The sequence below is a fragment of the Prionailurus bengalensis genome, chromosome E2 (genome assembly GCF_016509475.1).
Source record: "Prionailurus bengalensis isolate Pbe53 chromosome E2, Fcat_Pben_1.1_paternal_pri, whole genome shotgun sequence".
Lineage (NCBI taxonomy): Eukaryota > Metazoa > Chordata > Mammalia > Carnivora > Felidae > Prionailurus > Prionailurus bengalensis.
The window spans coordinates 11,548,100-11,568,551 of record NC_057352.1 but is presented as its reverse complement, the minus strand read 5'-3'; the positions used below and the strand labels follow the sequence as shown (position 1 = coordinate 11,568,551).

The 20,452-nt window shown below is 57.5% G+C and overlaps 2 protein-coding genes and 1 long non-coding RNA gene across 7 annotated transcripts; 2 read left to right on the top strand and 1 right to left on the bottom strand.

Annotated features, from left to right (window-relative positions):
- Window positions 1–222: 222 nt before the first annotated feature.
- On the top strand, window positions 223–5,246 carry PPM1N (protein phosphatase, Mg2+/Mn2+ dependent 1N (putative)). Of its 2 annotated transcripts, none has more exons than XM_043600505.1 (5): window positions 223–1,921; window positions 2,509–2,626; window positions 2,705–2,810; window positions 2,896–2,956; window positions 4,085–5,020. In XM_043600505.1, exons 1-5 carry the CDS (start codon window positions 1,004–1,006, stop codon window positions 4,151–4,153), a joined length of 1,272 nt encoding a protein of 423 aa, XP_043456440.1. In that variant the 5' UTR covers window positions 223–1,003; the 3' UTR covers window positions 4,154–5,020. The 2 variants fall into 2 exon arrangements, with proteins under 2 accessions (XP_043456440.1, XP_043456441.1); XM_043600506.1 differs by having other exon boundaries at window positions 968–1,921; window positions 5,014–5,246.
- Window positions 3,267–8,927, bottom strand: LOC122494955. Its single transcript, XR_006300301.1, has 2 exons — window positions 8,527–8,927; window positions 3,267–3,630 (listed from the first exon to the last, which is right to left on the bottom strand). It is a non-coding gene; the product is annotated as an uncharacterized LOC122494955 (long non-coding RNA).
- Window positions 6,301–20,159, top strand: LOC122494937 (vasodilator stimulated phosphoprotein). 4 transcript variants are annotated; one of them, XM_043600509.1, is made up of 13 exons: window positions 6,301–7,459; window positions 14,198–14,369; window positions 14,464–14,629; window positions 15,903–15,996; window positions 16,479–16,528; window positions 16,654–16,895; window positions 17,067–17,167; window positions 17,744–17,795; window positions 17,953–17,989; window positions 18,217–18,262; window positions 18,418–18,508; window positions 19,104–19,161; window positions 19,283–20,159. In XM_043600509.1, the coding sequence occupies exons 1-13, from the start codon at window positions 7,455–7,457 to the stop codon at window positions 19,318–19,320; spliced, it is 1,152 nt and encodes a 383-aa protein (XP_043456444.1). In that variant the 5' UTR covers window positions 6,301–7,454; the 3' UTR covers window positions 19,321–20,159. The 4 variants fall into 4 exon arrangements, with proteins under 4 accessions (XP_043456444.1, XP_043456447.1, XP_043456446.1 ...); XM_043600512.1 differs by having other exon boundaries at window positions 7,104–7,459; window positions 17,070–17,167; window positions 17,956–17,989; XM_043600511.1 differs by having other exon boundaries at window positions 7,104–7,459; window positions 17,070–17,167.
- Window positions 20,160–20,452: the final 293 nt, after the last annotated feature.

The following is a 20,452-nucleotide window of genomic DNA, read 5'->3' as shown; positions in this document are numbered from 1 at the left end:
AGAGAGGCGGAGCCTAGGATAGGGTAGTGAGAGGGGCTCAGGAGGGAAAATGATGAAGGAACCTAGAATGGGGGTGTGGATCTCAGAGTGGGTTGGGGCGGAGCCAGGGGAGGTTTTCAGGAGAGGGTATAAAGATTCTACCGCTCTGAGGTAGGGTCTGAGCTGAGATCCTAAGAGGGAGTGGGAAAGGGGGCAGGAGAAACTACTCAGAAAGTTTGAGAAAAGGGGAGGAGCTCAGATATGGGTGGAGCTTAAATTAATTTAGAATGATGCAGGTAGTTGGGCGGGGTCAAAGACCCAGGAGGTAGAGGTGTGGCCTAGAGAAAATACATAACAACATGCAGGGTTGGGGACGCGGCCCAGAAGGTAGGCGTAACCCACCGAGAGGAGGCCAGCTTTGGCTCACCACAAAGTAGCGGCTGAGCCTGTAGTTAAGAGGCGGAGCTAGAACGGAGAAGATTAGGATGTCTGAGGCTGTGTGCTTGAATGGATGGACACGAACTGGAAAAGAAGCAACTGAAGTCCCGGGGCAAGACCCAGAAGTGGAGGGGTCGAACTAAAAAAGAAAGGATTTAAAGATTTTGAGGCTGGGGGCGGGACCACGGAGGTGGGCGGAGCTTAGAGGGAGCAGGGTTGGGGACCCGAAACCCAAAGTAGAAAACACTGATTCTAGAATTCGTTTCCCTGCAACACAGTTTACTTCTATGACTCAGTTTCCTCTTCTCTAAATCGGAGAGGATGCAAAATCGTGGTAGCACGTAAGTGCTAATTTTTTTTATTATTTTCCGTGACCCAGATCCCAACCTTCGCTTTGAAGGTGCAGGAGAGAGGACACCCAGGAGTCCAATCCCTTCTAGTAACTCGAGTGCAGGTCAAGGACATAGGAAGGAGATTTAGGTGGTTTAAAATCTCACAGTGGAGGGGATTAATGGAGTGGTGGCGGGGCGGGGGGGCCAAGGGGGGCGGGTGCAGGGTGGAGGCTTCCTGATCCCAGGGCTGAAGGATGGCGGCCTTTGCCCGCCTGCTGGAATGTCTCCTTTGGTCAGCTCGCAAAGAACAGGAGGCAGAAGAGGAGGAGGAGGAGGGACGGAGGACTCACGACGGGCCTCGGTCGCTCCTGGACGCGCCGCGATGCTTCCAGCGGCCACACGGGGGTGCGGCCGCGTCTTGGGGACTGCGCTTTGGGGCGAGCGCTGTGCAGGGCTGGCGCGCGCACATGGAGGACGCGCATTGCGCTTGGCTCGCTCTGCCCGGGCTACCCCCAGGCTGGGCTTTCTTCGCGGTCCTCGATGGCCACGGCGGGGCGCGAGCCGCCCTCTTCGGCGCGCGCCACCTGCCTGGCCACGTGTTTGAGGCGCTGGGCACCGCGCCCGACGAGCCCGAGGGAGTGCGCGGGGCGCTGCGTCGAGCCTTCCTGAACGCAGACGCACGCCTGCGTGCGCTCTGGCCTCGTGGCGAGCCGGGGGGCTCCACCGCCGTGGCGTTGCTCGTCTCCCCGCGTTTTCTGTACCTGGCGCACTGTGGTGACTCCCGAGCGATGCTGAGTCGCGCCGGCGCTGTGGCCTTCAGCACCGAGGACCATCGGCCTCTCCGGCCTCGGGAACGCGAGCGCATCCACAACGCGGGAGGCACCATCCGCCGCCGGCGCCTCGAAGGCTCTCTGGCGGTATCCCGGGCACTGGGCGACTTTGCTTACAAAGAGGCTCCGGGAAGGCCTCCTGAGCTGCAGCTCGTTTCCGCGGAGCCTGAGGTGACCGCCCTGGCTCGCCAGGCTGAGGACGAGTTCATGCTATTGGCCTCCGACGGTGTGTGGGACGCGATGTCTGGCGGTGCCCTGGCGAGACTGGTGGCATCGCGCCTCTGCCTGGGCCTGGCCCCGGAACTTCTCTGCGCGCAGCTATTGGACACGTGTCTCTGCAAGGTCCTCGGGGCGGGGCTTGGAGTCATTGAGGGGAAGAAGTTAAAGGATCTAAGGAGGAGGGAGTTTTAGAAGCTTCCTCAACCAGAGTTTAGGACTCCACTAAAGGGAGTGGCCTGCCGGAGTGGGCAGGACCAAAATATGGAGAGGGTGGAGACTGAGGGCCGCCTTGAGTCAAGATGAGAGAGCAGTAACGCAGGATAGGTAAGTGGGAGGGACTTGAGAGAAAGGGTGTGGCCTTCTGGAATGGGACTGCCTAGGATTTAGGAGTTGGGTCCTGAAGTATGATTAGTGCCAGAAGGAAGAGCAGCTAGACAGCAGAGTGGGAGGAGCTTCGGAGAAGGGGCGTGGCTCTCTGATGGGGATTGGCTAGGACAGTGAGAGGGCGTGGTCTAGGTGATTGGTCCTGGGGAGAGGACTTGGGTTAGACTGGCAGGTGGGCAAGATTTGAGAGAAATGTGTCCAACCAGATTGGGCAAGAGGGCACTAGAACGCTGAGATTGTCGGGAGGCTCCGCTTCCAAGGGCGTGGAGGCGTGCTGGGGCATTCGACCGTGTCCCACCAGGCTCTCTTTTCTCCACTTTCCCCAGGGCAGCTTGGACAACATGACCTGCGTCCTGGTCTGCTTCCCCGGGGCCCCCAGGCCTTGTGAGGAGGCAATCAGGAAGGAGCTAGCGCTGGACGCAGCCCTGGGCCGCAGGGTCTCTGGTGAGCAGGCTCCAAAAGCATAGCGGGAGGGGTGGCCGGTAAGCAAGGACACTCCCATAATCCTTGCCTCCTTCTCAGAGCTGTATTCCTCTGCTCAGGAGCCCCCCAGCCTGAACACGGTTTTCCGGACTCTGGCCTCAGAGGACATCCCAGATTTACCTCCTGGGGGAGGGCTCTACTGCAAGTGAGTCGGGGTGCGGTGAGGTGGAATGGGGGGATGGGGTACTGGAAGGAGGATCCCCACCTGAGGGTCTCTCTCTGCTCTCCAGGGTCGCTGTCATTGCTGAAGCTTATTCTCGGCTCTGCCAGGCCTCAGGAGGGCGCTGGCAGGTAAGGACCCTCTGTTCTTGAATGTTTCTCTTAGAAACGTGTGACGCAGCTCTCCTACCTTTAGTGTTGGGGAAATTGAGGCCAGGGGAGACAAGGGACTTGCCTCGTATGTTAATAAATTCTCACTCCTGGCCCTGAAGCAATGTGCTAGACACGATGAGGCAGGGCACGGGCGGGGCGGGGCGGGGGTGGGGTGATGCAGAAGCAGAGAAGACTGCTCCTCCTCCCAACAAATGTGTCCCCTGCATTGCTCTGTAAAGCCCCATGCATCATCCCAAACACCACCCCCTTCATCCATAAGTAAGGCAGAAAAATTCGAGGAATGTTTATGACCAACCCCAAAGACTGGGTGTGCTGCAGAAACCACTGGGATGTCTCCGAGGATGGTCTGGGTCTCGGAGGAGAGAAGTGGTGAATTGGTCCCACGTAGCCTACAAGAATTTGGAGCTGTCCCAAGAGGTGGTGGGTGGAGCCACATAAACGAAGGCAGGGGTGGGGGTGGGGGGTGGGAGTCACCACTTCAATGGGATGGAGGGAGCTGGGGCTCAAGCCTGCAGTCCTTTGCACGGCGGAGAAGGCAGTTCGGGGAGAGGACTGTTGATAGTTTCCCAGCAGCAGAAGGATGTTATTTGTCAGCATTGTTTGCGTTGTAATTGACAGAAGCCCAATTCCACCTGGGAATGCAAGACAGGGAACTTAATGGGTCAAGTAATTGAAGAGTTCGAGGCATGACTACATCCAGTTGTCAGATAACGTTATCAGGCACGATCTCTTAGTTTTATTTGCTCTGCGTGGACTTCCGCATGCGGTAGCAGAGAGTTGCAGCACTAGCCTCCTGGCCCAGGAGCCCAACATCCCCAGCGGAGGGAGTACCCCAGGTTCCCGGGAGCTGAGAACTCACTGGCCACACTGGACCACATGGCCGACCGGTCAGTGTGTCTCTGATTGGCCAGGCTGGGGTCACATGCCCACCCCAAGCGCCACAGGCTGAGGTCCACTCCACCCAAACCTGATGGATTGAGAGATGGGGAATGGCAGTCCCTCAAAGGAAAACAAGAGCACAGGGGAGCAGACACAGAGACCCAAGAAAAGGTTCCTATTGGCCATTTCCCACCTTTTGTGTTACAGAAGGGCCCAAATGGGGCCAGAAAACCCACTGGCACCCATTCAAACTCTTCCTTGGACTTGGAGGCCTGACAGCTGTTGCCCTCTGGGGACCCTCTGCCACTTGGGGCCTCAGGGTCACTAAGGAAGAAAACTCCCCTGCCCCAGCTACACAGATCGGCGGAAGGAAGACAAACCGATGGAGGAACCCCAGAATGTTTATTTCCCCTTCTCCTCCTTCCCTCTCGCAGAAAGTCTCATGAGAGGGGAAATTCCGCTCACCATCTGAAAACAAAAAAAGAAAAATCAAACCACCCCAAATCCAATGTTTTTGAAGTATTTTCGGGCTGAACGGACCCTTAAGTGATCACACAGTTCAGGGTGCTTGGGTGGCTCAGTTGGTTAAGCGTCAGACTTTTGATCTCAGCTCAGGTCATGATCTTGCAGTTCACGGGAGCCAGCCCTGTATCGGGCTCTATGTGGATAGCACAGAGCGTGCTCGGGATTCTCTCTCTCTCCCCCTCTCTCTCCCCTCTTCCCCTCCCCCACTTGCACACACGCTTCTGTCTCTCTCAAAAAAATAATAATAAGTGGGGCGCCCGGGGGGCTCAGTCGGTTGAGCGTCCGACTTGGGCTCAGGTCATGATCTCGTGGTCTGTGAGTTCGAGCCCCGCGTCGGGCTCTGTGCTGACGGCTCAGAGCCTGGATCTGCTTCGGATTCTGTGTCTTCCTCTCTCTCTGACCCTCCCCCCGTTCATGCTCTGTCTCTCTCTGTCTCACAAATAAAAATAAACGTTTAAAAAATAAATAAATAAGTACACTTAAGAACAAAAAAGATCGCACAGTTCAATAACCTCTTCCTTTCCTATTTTTCATTTGTTTTAGGGGGAGATTGGGGAGAGTATCTATTATTAAATTTTAATTATATAACTCAAAATCAATTTCTCTTGTAGAAAACAACAACAACAACAACAACATTTGTCTTCTCATTTGGCAAATATGGATTGGGTACCTGCTGTGTGCAAGACCCAGCTCACAGCCATCACCCAGGCAGAACCACTGAGATTCCCACCCCTGACGGACCCACCAACTAGCGTGTGGGAAGACAGCGAACAAGAGAATTGATATATCATCTCAGACACTGATAAGTGTCCCGAGGAAAATAAAACAGGGCAAGGTGATAAGATGTCTGCGGGAGGGGGGCTACTTTGGTTTTTAAATTTTTGAATGGGTCATAAGTTCACTTGGTTCAAAATTCACAGGGTACAAAATGGTATACAATGCAAAGTCTTTCTCGGTCCCCTACCCTACCCCATAGCCACTCAATTTTCCACCTGGGTTTTTAGACAGGGGGATCAGGGAAGATCTCTGAGAAGGGGGCAACTGAGCATGAGGAGAGACATGACAGACAACAGGCCAGCCATGCAAATATCCCAGGGAACAGTGTTCCGAGACAGAAGGAGTAGCCAGGGCAAAAGCCTAGAGACAGGATGGAACCTGGCATTTTCAAGATGAGGCATGTTATTTGCTATTTGGACCTTTATAGAAAAGTTTGCAGGCGGCACACAGAAGCGCTACCTCTCCCATTTCACAGATGGGAAAGCTGAGACTCAGGAGGAGAAAAAATTTGCCCTAGGTCACACAGAACGAGGGTTCCCATTCTGTTGGATCAATATGTGTTGAGCTGCTGTGCTGGGCCTGGCTGGATTGAGTGAGGCAGAAACTGATCAAGTCCACCCCTGCCCCCAAAGAATTCGCAGCTTAGGAGACACAGTGGGAAATAATTATAACTTAGATGGATCAGCGTTCAAGATCTCACAGAGCGGGGTAGAGAAGGGAAGATTACTCAGTTCTTCAGAGATGAAATCTGTCAGAGCATGGCCTCGAAGGATGAGGTGAAGGAGGTCAGCACAGCATCCGGGTAGAGAGGACCAGGCTAGCATAAAGGCTGGGAAAGCCGATTCCCTCATCTAGTCGGCTGGGCCCCGAGAATCGTTGGTTTTACACTCATACCTTGCACCCAAACACCACTGTGGGCTCTGAGGGCTCAGGCAAGACGGCTATGGGCCAGATTTATTCCTTACCTCCAGGCCTCAGTTTACCCATTTGTAACCGTTGAACCGATGATTTCCCAGGCATCCTACCCACGCCTAAGGCACCTCACCCCGGCCAGGTGGCGCTCTACGGGAGGGGCGTGACCACTAGCGGCGTCACGTGGGGCGGGGCCTGCGGGACCTGCTGCGGAAGCCTGGGAGGGTGTCGGGGCTGAGCCCCAAGCCGGCGCGTGGGGGAGGGGGTTCCCAGAAGCTAGCACTAGGGTGGGTGCCCCTGCCTCCGCGCCCTCCGATTGCTGGATGATCCCGCCATCCTCTGCGGGCGAAACTGAGTCACGGCGGGGCGTGCGTGGGGAGGGGGCCAGGGGTTTTATCCACACAGGAACCGGGAGCCCTATCCCCACCCAGGTCCAGCGCCGCACCCCCCCACCCCCACCCCGCTGCTGTGAGTCAGCGGCCGGCCGCGCCCCCTCGGCCCACTTCCTCCTCACCTTCCTGGGGCGGGCGGGGGGCGGTGAGAGGGATGGGGCCCTCCAGGCCCATCGCCCCCGTCTGTGCTGGGGAAGGGGTTCACCCCGCAGGAACCCTTCATAAATTGGCAGAGAAGGGAACTTTGGGAGTCTGAAGGTAGCCTTTAAGGGAGAAAATTTGAGAGAATCTAGGATTAACCAGATCGCTCCCCCCGCCCCCTCCATTAAGCAGAATGTGAAGAAATGGAGAAGTCGAAGGGGAGGGTGAGAAGAAATTGTGTCCCCATTAAGATCCTCCTAGGAATTTCCATCGTGGGAGAGAACGAGGGATCCAGGAAGGAACCCTTACCCTCCACCAAACTTCCCCCCGTAATTTGGGGGCGACCCTCGGCATGCATCCCCATGCAGTAACGTTGGGGAAGAGGTAAACAGCGGAAGTCTAGGGTTCCGCGTTGCCCTTTTAAGCGCCCTTCACCCCCACCCTCAAACTGCCTTGAGGTGTCCGCGGCCCCTTTAAGGCGCAGGGCATTGTGGGTGCGGGGAGTGGAATTTTGGAACGAAATGTAGCGAAGAGAAGTACAGTAGTAAGAGTAACATTGTACCCGCCGCCGGCCGAGGGGGCGCGCCGGGGACGGGACGCCGCACCCCCTTTCTGCCGCAGGGACCCCCGACCAAACCTCCAGAGGGAGGAGGCGCCTGAGGACCCGGCCCGGTCCCGTCCACGTTCCCCCCAGGAAGCCGGACTCTATGGGGCGGGACCCTGGGGGAGACTGAGCAGAACCTGGAGCCAGCCCCGAACCCCTGAACCTTGAGCCAGGGGCGCCCCGGGAGCACCCACCCGTGGGTGCGCCGCCCGCCCGCTGAGCAGCCATGAGGTGAGCCTCGAACTGCCTCCAAACCCTTCCGCGCTCCGCGCGGGCTCCTCGCCCCGCCTTTGTCCCCCTCCCCCAGCTTGCTCCGGGCTGGAATTTGGGGACAGGGCACTGGGGGCCTCGGATTTGAGGCCGAGCCCCCTTGGACGAGTTCCAGTTACTGACCACTTCGCCATGACTCCTAAGGCTCGGGGTGGTGCCGCTGAGGTTCTCCTGGGAGCCCTCAGATTTGGGGGCGCTCGGAGGACTCCCGAATTTCTTAAAGACTTTTTCGGAGAACCTCCAAGTTGGCAGATACTCCCTGCGTGGAGGCCAGGATTTAGGCAGGGCTCAGACCACCCCCCACAATCTCAACTGGGGCTCCAGAAGGGATTGGGGGGGGACTGGTTTTGGGGGTCCCTGGAACCTGGAAGAGAGATTCGAGACGTAGACCTTGGTTTGAGGGGGGGGTCTCTCGTTACATGACTCTAGAAAAAGCCTTCTCCAGTGGGACCTCGCTTAACTTCGGGGGTGCTTCACCCCCCCGAATTTGGGGGGCCCTCATCCTCCTGTGGAGGTTGGTGCGGGCGAACCCACAGACCCAGGCGCAGCCTCGAGGGGTCTGGTTGGGACTCCCCACCCTCGCCGTTCCCCACCCACGTTCAGCTCTAAGCAAGCTGTGCCTAGGACCGAGCCCGAGCGCTCCCCGCGGAGGGCGGCTCCCGGGCCCGGGGCCAGAAGGGCGGCCCCTCGCCCCCACCTGCGCGGTCCTGGGGAGGGAGGGGGCGCGGCAGCTGGGGGAAGAGGGGCCTTTGTCTTCCTGACTCACCTGTCGAGACAGCTGGTGTGGGGGGGCGGGCAAGGAGCGCAGGGGGCCGGCTGCTTTCCCCACCACGCGCCTCCCCCTGCTCTCACCACCGCCCCCCTTCCTGGCCATCCGGAGCCGTTGGGTTGGAGGGGGCACGCTGTGAAGCCTCAAGGTCACAGCCCTCTCCCCCTGGGACCCAGGCTTCCAAGACAGCTCCAGCTCTCTTCCCAGGAATTGAATCCTGGGGGTGGGGGGCCCAAAGGACCTGGGGATTTTGTCTTACCTGGGCCTCCCTGAGAACTCCTGGGCTCACCTGAGGGCGGGGCCGGTGTGGGCTGAGGGGGGACCAGAGTAGACCCTCCCCCCATTCTCCCCTCCCCCGGCCCCCCATAATCTCTCCCTTGGGGCCTGAGCCTGACAATACTATCTCCCTTCCTCCACTCTCTAGGGGACTTCCTGCCCCCAAAGCCCCCGGCTTCAGGGGGGAGGCCCCTGGGACGACTGGGGATTAACCCCCTGGTGCCCACGTCCTCCCACTTCCCTCACGTTCCCCATGCCCCTGCCCTCTGACATTAAGAGTGGCATTCCTGTTGGTGACCGTTAGAGAGTCCCCTCCGCATGTGAAAGTGCTTGTAGGAAAATTTGGAGCAAGGGGGAAACCCACAGACACCCTCAAGGTCTCCTGCCTACCCCCATTGTAGCAACGTCTCCTCCAGGTCTGCCCTGGAGAGGGGGCTTCTTTCGGGAGCCAGGCTCTCTTCCCTCACCCTCTTCCCGGGGGACTCTCCTCTCCCACTGCCCCCCCCCCAGCCCCGCCCCTTGCCCCCCCCCTCGCGTTTCCGGTCCCAGGCCCGTGGAAGGCGGATGGCGGATGTCCGAGTTAGTGCTGCCTCACTCACTGTGAGACCTTAAAAGGGCAGGAGCAGCGTCTGGGCCGGCCTCCCACCCCCCTCCCCCAGTCCCAGAGGCCTTGGTCCTCCCACAGGCCCCCCCCTACTGTTGGATGCGGCCAAACCTCCCACCTCCTGGGGGGTGGGGGCAGAAGTTGAACTAAAGCGTGTCCCACCTGGGGGGGGGGGTGGTCTTCCCTGCTGATGGCCACACCCAACTTCCTGGGCCGTGCCCCCTCTCCCAGGACCGCTAGCATTCAAAAAGACCCGTGCCTCTGCCTGAGGGCAGCTGGGGAAACTGAGGCTCATGGAGAGGAAGGCCTGGCCCGAGATCCATCAGAAGTTGATAGGGTAGATGGAAGGGAGGGGACTGGGATCTTCTGATTTCTGTCTGGTTTGGCTGGGGAGAGTCTTGGGGGCAGTCGGAAGAGAGGATGTTAAAATGGAAAATTACGGGGCTCCTGGGTGGCTCAGTCGGTTGGGCGTCCGACTTCGGCTCAGGTCAGGATCTCACAGTCTGAGTTCCAGCCCCCGTCGGGCTCTGTGCTGACAGCTCAGAGCCTGGTGCCTGCTTCAGATTCTGTGTCTCTCTCTCTCTGCCCCTCCCCTGCTCATGCTCTGTCTCTCTCTGTCTCAAAAATAAAAAAAAAAAAAATAATTAAAAAAAAATTTAAAAATTTAAAAAAAATGGAAAATTACAAGATATAGTTCTTTTTCTCCCAGTTTGACAAATATTTGTTGAGTGTCTGCCGTATCCGAGACTCAGCTGGAATTCTGGGAAGGCAGAGAAAGGGGGCAGAGGTCTGAGAGTCTCGGGGCAGAAGGGACTCAAGTATTTGGGTCCATTTCTTTCTTCTTCCAGTTATGGTAATTATTACCATTAAATTTTTTTTTTTTTTTTTTTTTTTTAATAATGAGACCATTTGATCAGACATCTACTCAGTGCCAGGCACTGTATTATGACTGCCCCCCTCCATGGGAAAACCGAGGCACAGAGAGTTTAAGTAAATCACTTATTAAAGTCTGTGGAAGTAGGCAACTTTGGATTTGAACTCAGGGCCTTCTCAGGGCTTTTAATGCTCTTAAAAAAAAAAATACAAGTAACGTGATTTTGCTGTATGAACACTTAAGATAATGCAGAGAAGCAAAAAGAACCCTTTCTTCCTGTTCATTTATGGGAAACTGAGGCTTTTCGGGGAGGAGGGACTAGAAAGAATCCACACAAGCCCAAAGACCTGGTTCCTCATCCAGGATGGCTTCCAAGGTTTGTGGTTTGGAAAGGTGGTATGCGCCTGGGGCGACTGGATTCCAAGTTTTATGGTTTAAGGAGGCTGTGGGGTGAATCTTGAGGGGGGAATGAAGCAGGGGAGGGAAGGGCAAGCCTCTAATCGGGAAGGCTTGAGTAAACCAGAGTGACTATGCGTGATTGCCTTCAGTGACCGGGAGCCCTCTTGCTCCTGTTCTGACTCCCTTGTTCAGCCAGTACCAAGTCCCAGGTCCTGAGTTCAGGGCTCTTCTTATCTCTTTGAATCCTTAGAGAAAGCCCGGTGAGTTACGGTTTCCAGGGCTGGAAACTGCAACTCAGAGAGGTGAAGCCACATAGCACGGGGGTGACTTGAGCCCTTTGTCATCCACCACATGTTAGCACTTTCCAGAATGTAGGGACTTATGGGAAGGTATAGGTCCTGGGCTGGCTGGGATTTAAGGCTCTCTCGTGTCAAACCAAGGGTGCGAGACCCCGGGAGACTGGGGGAATCAGGCGGACCCCGTTTCAAACTCACTCCTTGCTGCCCGGGCTGTGGGATTTTCCATTCCAGCTTTTTTTTTTTTTTTTTTTTTTGCCTGGTTTACAGTTTTATTTTTTGAACTTGAGTAACGAAGCAGCATCTTATAGGTGACACCAGCCCAGGGTTGAAAAAGAAAAAAGAAATAAGCAATTCAAAAGGGTAAACCGTCCTAAACGTCCATTTCCTCCATCCTTCCTCAGGCCCCCAGGGGCCCTCCGGCCGGCCGGCCGTGGTTAGTCTCCTGAGAAGCAGCCCCTGCCTATATCACCTCACCACCCTGTGTGCAGATGTATTTATATCCTCTCACCTTTTTTTTTTTTAAACCTCTGATATGCACCACTTTATACCTTGCCTCTTCAAAAATTCAGCTTAGCTGTTTCCTCTTTAAATGAGACTAAGAACTTGGGTAGACTAGGGTACAGACAGGAGCCCCTCCGCTTAACTTGCCAAATGACCTGGGACAAGTGTCTTGACCCCTCTGTGCCCATAGTGCTTCATCTGTAAAACACGGGTAAAGCACCAGAGCCCACGTCCCAAGGTTCATTGGGCAAATTGGGGCTCTGTACCTACAACAGTGTCGGGGACGCAGGCTAACCCATAAAGGTGGGCGCCTTCGTTAAGAGTTTTCCCTTTAACGATTAACAACTACTTGGCGAATGTGGCAACCGTTGCGTGTCCATTACGTGCCAGGTACATAGGTTGTGGGGACACAGCGGTGCAGGGATCTGTCAGGAAGGATCCCTGCTGAGAAACAGGGAACATGGGATGAGAGGGAGGAGTTTTTCCAGATGGAGTAGTTGAGGAGGGCTTCCCGGAAGAGGTGACATCCTAAGGGGAGACCTGAAGGAGGCGAGAACCCAGGATGAGGAAGTGCACGGGGCCGAGGCGGGAATGTGTCTGGCGTGTTGAAGGAGGGCCTGACGACTGCGGGGCTGGAACAGAGCAGTGGGGCCGGAACAGCGAGCTTGAGGGAGGGAAGGGATGAGCTCAGAGATGAACACGGACCAGACAGGCCACAGAGAGAAGTTGGCTTTTATTCTGCGGGAGCCGCGGGAGCTTCCGAGAAGAGAAGGGCCACGATCCGACTTGCGACTTGTGTTTCTATAAGATCCTTCTGCTGTTCACGGGGACGCCGTGGCCTGGAGAGGGTCAACTCCCCGCTTCTCCAGCCGGGCCAGAGACTCAGCAGGGCAAGGCTGCTTGGGAGAGCAAAGTGCAGGCAGGGTGGAGTGGCAACCATAGCCCCGGGCGCCTGGCCAGAGTCTGCCCTGGGTGTGGGTGGCAGGTGTGGGCGAGGCCTTAACCCTGCTCTGCCAGGGGCAGCGGGAGCCAGAAACAGTCCCCGAGGCCGCACTTGTCTGGAAACAGCACCTGATATTTGGGTGGGGCCCACGCAGTCTCCCCGGTGGCTACGACTGCGGGCTTGAGAGCCAGGTGGCGGGGGTTCAAGTCCTTGCTCTGCTGCTTACCAGCTGTGTGATCGAGGCCAAGTCACTCCACCTCTCTGGGCCTCCATTTATAGTCCTCACTTGCAAAATGAAGATAAAATAGTGCCCGTCTTGGCGGGCTGCCGTGGGCATAAAATGGGTGTCCCTTTGCAAAGGGCTTAGAGTGCCTGACCGGCTCTAGTGCCCGATGGGAGGGAGGCGCTGTGATTACATAAACGTGCGAGGGGGAACGGGGGGCTCAGCTTCCTGGCCTAGGAACCGGGGCCTGGGCCTGCTGAGGGGCTTTCCCTGCCCTGTCTTTTACAACGTCAGCGTCACGCCCCAGCCCCCAGCCCTGGCAGAGGCAGAACCATTGCCAAGTATAATTTATCTCCCCGGAAACCCCTGACCACCAACTTCCTCTTTTCAGGAAAAAGTCTGCTGGGGGTGGGGTGGGGCGGGGTGGGGACCAGTGCTTCCCTCTGGTCTGTGTGTGACCTTGGGCAAGTCACTTCCCGTCTGGGAGCCTGAGTTCCCTCACTGGGGGAGGGGGCATGGAACCTCTCCAGGACCGATGGGGGCTCCGGGGAGATGTGGCCGTCTGACTCCCCAGGGGTGTCCGTTCAGGGTGTCGTGAAAGGGATGCTGACAGTTACTAAGCACTCAGTACGTGCCGGGCACTCTGCCAAGGGCTGTCTGTGCCCAGACTCGTTTACTCCTCCCACTGCCCCGGGAGGTGGGGACTGTCATCTCCCCAGTTTGCAGGCAAGGAAGATGAGTACCTGGGTGGGAAGGTGCTGGCCTGAGTCACATGGAGTAGGCGTCTCAGGGAGCATTTGAACCCACGTCTCTGAATATCAGATCCTGAACTCAGAACCGGTGTCCTGACTCCTCCCTGCCAAAGCTGAGTCAGATGTCACTTCCTCCAGGAAGTCGTCCCTAACCCCCAGGCCAGGGCGGGTGCTCCTTCTGAGCACCCCAAGCCTGGCCTTGGGCTGGCACTGTCCCTGGACAGGACTGTCTACTGCCCTAGAGGGTGGGGCCGGGCCTGTCTGGATCACTGCCCAAGACATAGGCTTGAGAGAACAGGGAGCGTCTGCTGATGGCGGCTGGTGCCCGGGGCCGGATGGATGGGGCGGAAGAGCCTGGGATCTAGCGTCCATGTTCCGCCCACTGCAGACCTCACCCTTCCCCTCCCTGAGCCTCCGCTTCCTCCCCTGACCTGAGCCGGGGAGTGAGGGCTGTGGGGGAAGGGGGGTGGTCAAGCACCCTGGCAGAGACAGGGAAACCGAGTCTGAGAGCACCGGGCGGGGGCTGGTCCCCAGTGCTGCACAGAGCTCCTGCCGGGTCCCCCCTGTCCTGCTTCTCCTGAGCCCCCGTGTCCAACTCTTACCCGCTCCCCTGAATCTCCGTCCGTCTGTCTCGGACTGTCTGCCTGTCTCTCCTCACTCACTAGGTGCTTGTCTGTCTCTTTCCCCAGCCCCTGTCTTCCCATTTGTTCCCTCCGCCTGTCTCTCTGTCTCTGGCTCTCCCTCCCTCACCCGTCTCCCCACATCCGTCAGTACATTTGTCTCTTGCCGTCTATCCGTCTGACTCTTCCTCTCCCTCACATTCCCAGTTGGCCTCTTTGTCTGTCTCCCTTCCACTCAGTCTGTCTCTGTCCCACCTGTCTGCTTCTCTCTCTCAGTCTCTGCCTCGGTCTCCCTGCAGGCCTGTCTCCCCCTCATACGCCGTGAATCTCCAAATCTCCCCGGGAGACCCAGATGGAGGTGACCAGCCCGTGGAGGGTGGGGCCCGTGCTCGGCTGTGCTAACCTGCCCTTCTCCTTCCTTCCCCCCCCCACCCCGCAGTGAGACCGTGATCTGCTCCAGCTGGGCCACCGTGATGCTTTACGATGACACCAACAAGCGATGGCTGCCGGCAGGCACGGGGCCCCAGGCTTTCAGCCGCGTCCAGATCTACCACAACCCCACGGCCAACTCCTTCCGGGTTGTCGGCTGGAAGATGCAGCCAGACCAGCAGGTGAAGCCTCCGCCTCCCTCTCCCTCTTCCTGTGCGGGCTCTGCCCCCCACCGCTGCCCCCACCGTCCTCACCCGCCTTTCCCCTCCTGCCAAGGTGGTCATCAACTGTGCCATCGTCCGGGGTATCAAGTATAACCAGGCCACCCCCAGCTTCCACCAGTGGCGCGACGCCCGCCAGGTCTGGGGCCTCAACTTCGGGAGCAAGGAGGACGCAGCACAGTTCGCCGCGGGCATGGCCAGCGCCCTCGAGGCATTGGAAGGTTCGAAACTGGGCAGAGGGGACCGCTGAGCCCTGCCACTTTACCGCTCTCAAATTAGCCCCATTTTTTAAATGTTTACTTATTTATTGTTGAGAGGGCGAGCGCGCACAAGCCGGGGAGGGGCAGAGAGAGAGAGAGAGAGGGAGGCACAGAATCGGAAGCAGGCGCCAGGCTCCGAACTGTCCACACAGAGCCCCACCCGGGGCTCGAACCCACACACCGTGAGATCATGCCCTGCGCCGAAGTCAGATGCTCAACCGACTGAGCCCCCCAGGCGCCCCAAATTAGCCCCATTCTCATTCATTGCTAACTCACCGCTACCGTGGAGATTCTACGGTGAGGATTTTGCACGGGCCCCTCTGTGCCCCACGTGCACCCATGTGTAAAACGCGCGACTCCCAGGTGACCGCCTCCCCGATCAAGATGGAGATACTTCCAGGCCCCAGAAGGCTCCCTGTGCCCTTTCACTAGGTGCCCATTGTAGTGATACGTCATCGGTTAGTTTTCTGGCATCGCTATGAAGAAAAAGACCTCCGATCAGTGTGAAACGTGGACCTGCTCTCCCCCCCCCCGCCCCCCCGCCCCAGGCGTGTAGGTAGACGCGGGTTCCAGTTCAGCTGGGGTGGGGCCTGTGCCCCTGCATTTGTAGTAAGCGCCCCGGTGAATATGGGGCTGCCAGTGCACAGACAATACTCTGAGGAGTAGGGCTTGAGGAGACCGGCGTCCGGGGCGGCCACCGTGGCACTTCAGATACCCCGATGGCAGAGGGGTTCGCTTCCCGGGGCAACCTCAGTGCCAGCGGGGGAAGGGGTTGCCCTTCTGGGGGCACAGAAAAAGATGGTGGGTGGTTCAGGTTGTGGGAACCAGAGGCTTGGAGGCGGGTGAGGAAGAGGCTCTCGACCTTTCTGGGAAAGGCATTCTCGGGCTGGGGTCTGAGTGGCGGTGACGGTGGTTAAAAACCTGGACGCTGGAATCAGCCCGAATTGGCGGGGTTCATGCAAACTCTGGTCCGCAAGACACGGGGTAGGTGACGGCCCCATGGGCATCGCTGCCCTCGCTGGGCATCATCAGAGCACCCGGCTCGAACCAGTTCTGTCAAGGGAGGCTGGTGGGGGGACCTTTAACCCACACCCGAGCCCGAGGGTCGGGGTCCTGGAGGAAGAAGGAAGCGAGAGCCTCCGGGCGAGATTCCTGGGAGAGCCGAGCGAGAGAGCTGCTGGGTGGGGCAGAGTTCCAGGGTTGACTCACCACCCTTTCCACTCTCACCTTCCAGGAGGGGGGCCTCCGCCACCGCCACCACCAGCAGCACCTTCCACCTGGTCTGTCCAGAACGGTCCTGCCCCAGAGGAGGTGGAACAGCAGAAAAGGTGGGGCCAGCCCCTGGGTGGGGAGCCTTACCACTACCAGCGTTCTAGGATGTTCCAGAACCCCTGACTCCCAGAGTCTGGCACTCTCCAACTTTGTTTCCCCAGTGTTCCTACTCCCAGGGGGCTAAGAATGAAGGGCTTTCAGAAAACCCCACCTCCTGGAGAGTTCGAGCAGTTCCCACACCCAGAGTTGCAGCACGTTCTGACCCCGTCAAATCCTGGTCCCCACATTCCCAGAGTCCACAAGTCAGTCGTTTTAAAAGATCTTGGGCATTTTGTGATTCAAACGTTCTTGACGGTCTGATGACTAGAAGCCTCACCTCTTGGTCTCCCTGTCCCTGCCCTTCCCCCCAACTCTTTCCTGGGCCCCCGGGGGGGGGAAGGCAGTCAGCCCCCCCCCTGGAGACCTGAGAGAGAAGTCGGGAGGTTGCTGGCCATCCTCGGGGACCCCGAGTGATAGCAGCTCTGTCGCCCCTTCTCAGGCAGCCCCCGGGCCCGCCGGAGCACATGGAGCGCCGGGTCTCCAATGCAGGTGAGTGCTTGGTGGTGGCCTTGGGGGGACGTGGAGGCGGGACTCCCCAGAGGAGGGGGGTGGGCCAGCTGGACAGCGAGGGGCGAGGCTTCTCTCTTAGCACCCTCTTTCTCTGTTTCTTTCAGGAGGCCCACCTGCTCCTCCAGCTGGGGGGCCGCCCCCCCCTCCAGGACCTCCCCCTCCTCCGGGTCCCCCCCCACCTCCTGGGGTGTCCCCCTCAGGGGTCTCGGTCGCAGGGCATGGAGCAGGGGGAGGCCCGCCCCCTGCGCCCCCTCTCCCCACAGCACAAGGCCCCAGTGGTGGCGGAACTGGGGCCCCCGGCCTTGCGGCCGCCATTGCCGGAGCCAAACTCAGGAAAGTCAGCAAGGTGAGGGGGCCAGGTCCCGCAGGATGTGGGGTGATGGGGCCCTGATGGGATAATGGAATGAGGCCAGAGTTGCCTGGGGGAGGGGGGGTGGGGGGCTGTCACAGGAGGGCTGGGGGGGGGGGTGGCAAGAGGCCTGCGCATAAAGCCCCTTCCTCTTTGTAATTTCTCCAGCAGGAGGAGGCCTCAGGGGGGCCCTCAGCCCCCAAAGCAGACAGCGGCCGGAGCACGGGCGGGGGGCTGATGGAAGAAATGAACGCCATGCTGGCCCGGAGGTGAGCCTGAGCCTGGAGCCTGGAGCAGTCAGTGCCTTGGAAAGCTCTGGGAAGGCGTCCCGAGACCAGCAGTCATCACCCGGAGATTCCAGTTCAGTAGGGCCGGGTTGGGGGAGGGCTCAGATTCCCAATGCGTTTGTTTCTTTGGGTGAAAGTTCCCTCTTTGACAGCCAGGTTTGGGATCTCATGCTGGAGATTCCATTCTCCTGAGATGGCTGAGGTTTGCAACCACCCAGGTAGCCTCTAGAATGTTCTAAAACCCAGAATTCTAGGACCTCAGGAGGTCTCCCCTTAGGAGATCCTGCCTGGGCATGTTGGACACTCAGATTCCTAGAATCCCAAGCAGCGGAAGACAGAGAGCCCTCCACCCTTAGCGCGTTGTGCTTCCCAGATGGGAGCAGTGTAAGGCCCGCACCCCAGCTGGAGAACAGCACTCTCTTTAACTTCTAAAACTCAAGTTTTAGAGAATTCCAGAACTCTACGCCTTAGAATCCACCTTTCTAGAACTCTGGTTAAGAACTACCGAGTGGCTGAGGGAGGGCTGAAGCCATCTGTTTTTGCCTGTCCCTCCTGCAGAAGGAAAGCCACACAAGTTGGGGAGAAACCCCCCAAGGATGAATCTGCCAATGTGAGTTAGGGGCTCTTCCTGCCACGTGCACCTTAGGCTGTACCATTCGGGTAGGGATACTGGGGAGGGCGGTGGGGGTGTGCTAGGAATGGGCGGGGTTTGAAGCTGGAGGAGGAGAACGAGCCGCCCGTCTCATGACAGTTTTATTTCCCACCAGCAGGAGGAGCCAGAGGCTAGAGTCCCAGCCCAGAGTGGTGAGTGAGCCGGTCCGGCCACAGGAGCTATGTGTCAGGATGCCCTGTTCTCACCCGGAACGCCCCTCCCGCCCCCTCCCCTCCATGGGGGAGTCTGTGCCAACACTGCTGGGGATTGTGGTCTCCGGAGACGTTTCTTTGAACAGGGGCTGATGAAGCTAGGGGGTGGAGATTGAGGCAGGACCTTCCTTGCCCCTGATCTTCCCGGTTCATTGTCTTTCCCCCAGAATCTGTGCGGAGACCCTGGGAAAAGAACAGCACAACCTTGCCAAGGTGGGCCATCAATGCTGGGGCCCCATCCCCCCGGAAATAGTCGGATTTGCCCACTTTGTAGGAAGGAACACCATGTGACCCTTGGAAGGGGAAGCAGGGGAGACGGACCCCCTCTCTAACCTCATTTCTATTCCAAACCACACCGACTCGCCTAGGATGAAGTCTTCTTCTTCTGTGACCACTTCTGAGGCCCACCCCTCTACGCCCAGCTCCAGTGACGAGTCAGACCTGGAGAGAGTGAAACAGGTAGCTCAGGGGAGGGGCCAGGGGTGAGAATCGGGGGCTAGAAAGGGGCCACGGGAAGACAGGAGATCTGGGTCCAAACGCTGCCGCTGGCCTGCCCTGTGATTCCATGATAAAGCCTCTGAAGCCTCCGTTTTCCAATCCGAGACATGGAGGGATTCAATCAGGTCGGGAGGACACTGGAACCACAGCCTCCTCTGCCAGTGCCCGGACAGACCTTACTAATCTATCACTCCTTCCTGAGGAGTACCCAGAGTCCTTTCCAGCACACCAGCCCCAGCCATCCGTCACCAACTGGAATTGGCAGGAGACTGGAATGTATTTGCCAACCCCGGTACTGGATGTCCTCCAGTACTTTTCATCTGGCTCCAAGGATCCAGAATTTTCCCCTAGAATTCTCCAGTCACTCTATGGCTTTATCAGTGATGTCATTGTGTGTGTGTGTGTGTGTGTGTGTGTGTGGGTGGGTGGGGTGTGTGTGTGTGTGTGTGTGGTCCTTGAACCTTATTCCTCGGGCCCTTCAGTCATTAAGAAAGGGAGGATTCATTTCTACAAGTCCAGGTACCCTTCCTGACTGGTTACACCCCATTATTTCCAGGAGCTTCTGGAAGAGGTGAGGAAGGAACTGCAGAAAGTGAAAGAGGAAATCATTGAAGGTGAGGCGGTTTTTTAAATTTGAAATGTCTATTTTGGAGGCATCCCTTGCAGAGAGCCCTGTTCTGGAAGGGAAGGGGGAAGAGGCTCCGCCCCTGACCTCTGCCCCTTGTTTCCTTCCAGCATTTGTCCAGGAGCTGAGGAAGCGGGGTTCCCCCTGACCACAGGGCTCCCGAAAATCCCGTATGTCCTTTCTGCACACCCCGCCTGTCACCCTGCTTTCCCTGCCTCAACTTGACTTGGAATTGGCTGAAGACTACACAGGAATGCGTCGTCCCCGCTCCCCATCCTACTTGGAAAATTCCAAGGGGGTGTGGCTTCCTTGGCAACGTGCCCACACCCATACTGGCTGCTGATTGGCTGGGGAGGCCCCCACCCTTTGCTCCCTTTGGTCCTTCCCCTCTCCTTGGGGCTGGTTCCTCCGCTGGGGATGTACCAATGAACCCCACAGTAAGGGGGGAGGAAGGAGGGAATCTCACATTCCCTTGTTCTAGATTCACTTTAACGCTTAATGCCTTCGAATTTTTGTTTTTTTTTTTAAGAAAAAAAAATATATATATATATTTAGGTTTTTTGGGGGGAAAGGGAAATTTTTTTTTCTCTTTGGTTTTGATAAAATGGGGTATGGGGAGTTTTTAAATGCTGTGCCCCAGGCTTGTCCCATTTGGGGCAGCTATTTAAGGGGGGGGGGGTGTCCCACCAGGCTGGGGGCACCTCCACCCCCCACCCCAGGGAACTCCCTTCCCTTTGGCTCCTTCCCCTTTTCTATGAGGAATTAAGATGCTGTAACTTTTTGGAACCTCAGTTTTGTTTTGTTTTGTTTTGTTTTGTTTTTTTTATTTGGGTAGGTTTTGGGGGCCAGGCCATTTTTACCCCCTGGGGAAAATAAAAGGAGGGAGAAAGGAAAAGGGGAGGAAACCTCCCCTCTCCCACCTTCACCTTTAGCTTCTTGAAAAATTGGCCCCTACGGAATAAATCTGCCAGTTTTTATAAATGCTAAGGTTTCTGGAGTGATTTGAAGGGCCGCTCTGATGAAGACGGGGATGTGCCCCTCCCCCAGCAAACTCCCTTCCCCTCCTCTTCCTCCTTCCCACCCTGCACCTGTTCTGGTTCCCACGGGGCTCCTGCAGCCTGGGTGGTCTCGATACCCTCTCAGCCACCTCCTGTCCCCAAGCCTCTTCTGGGCTGCCTCCTCATTCCTTTCCCCCCTGCACCAAACAGTTCAGTACCGTAGAGAAAGCTAAGCATGGTCCTTCACTGACTGTGTGGCATCGGGCAAGTCCCTTGGCTACC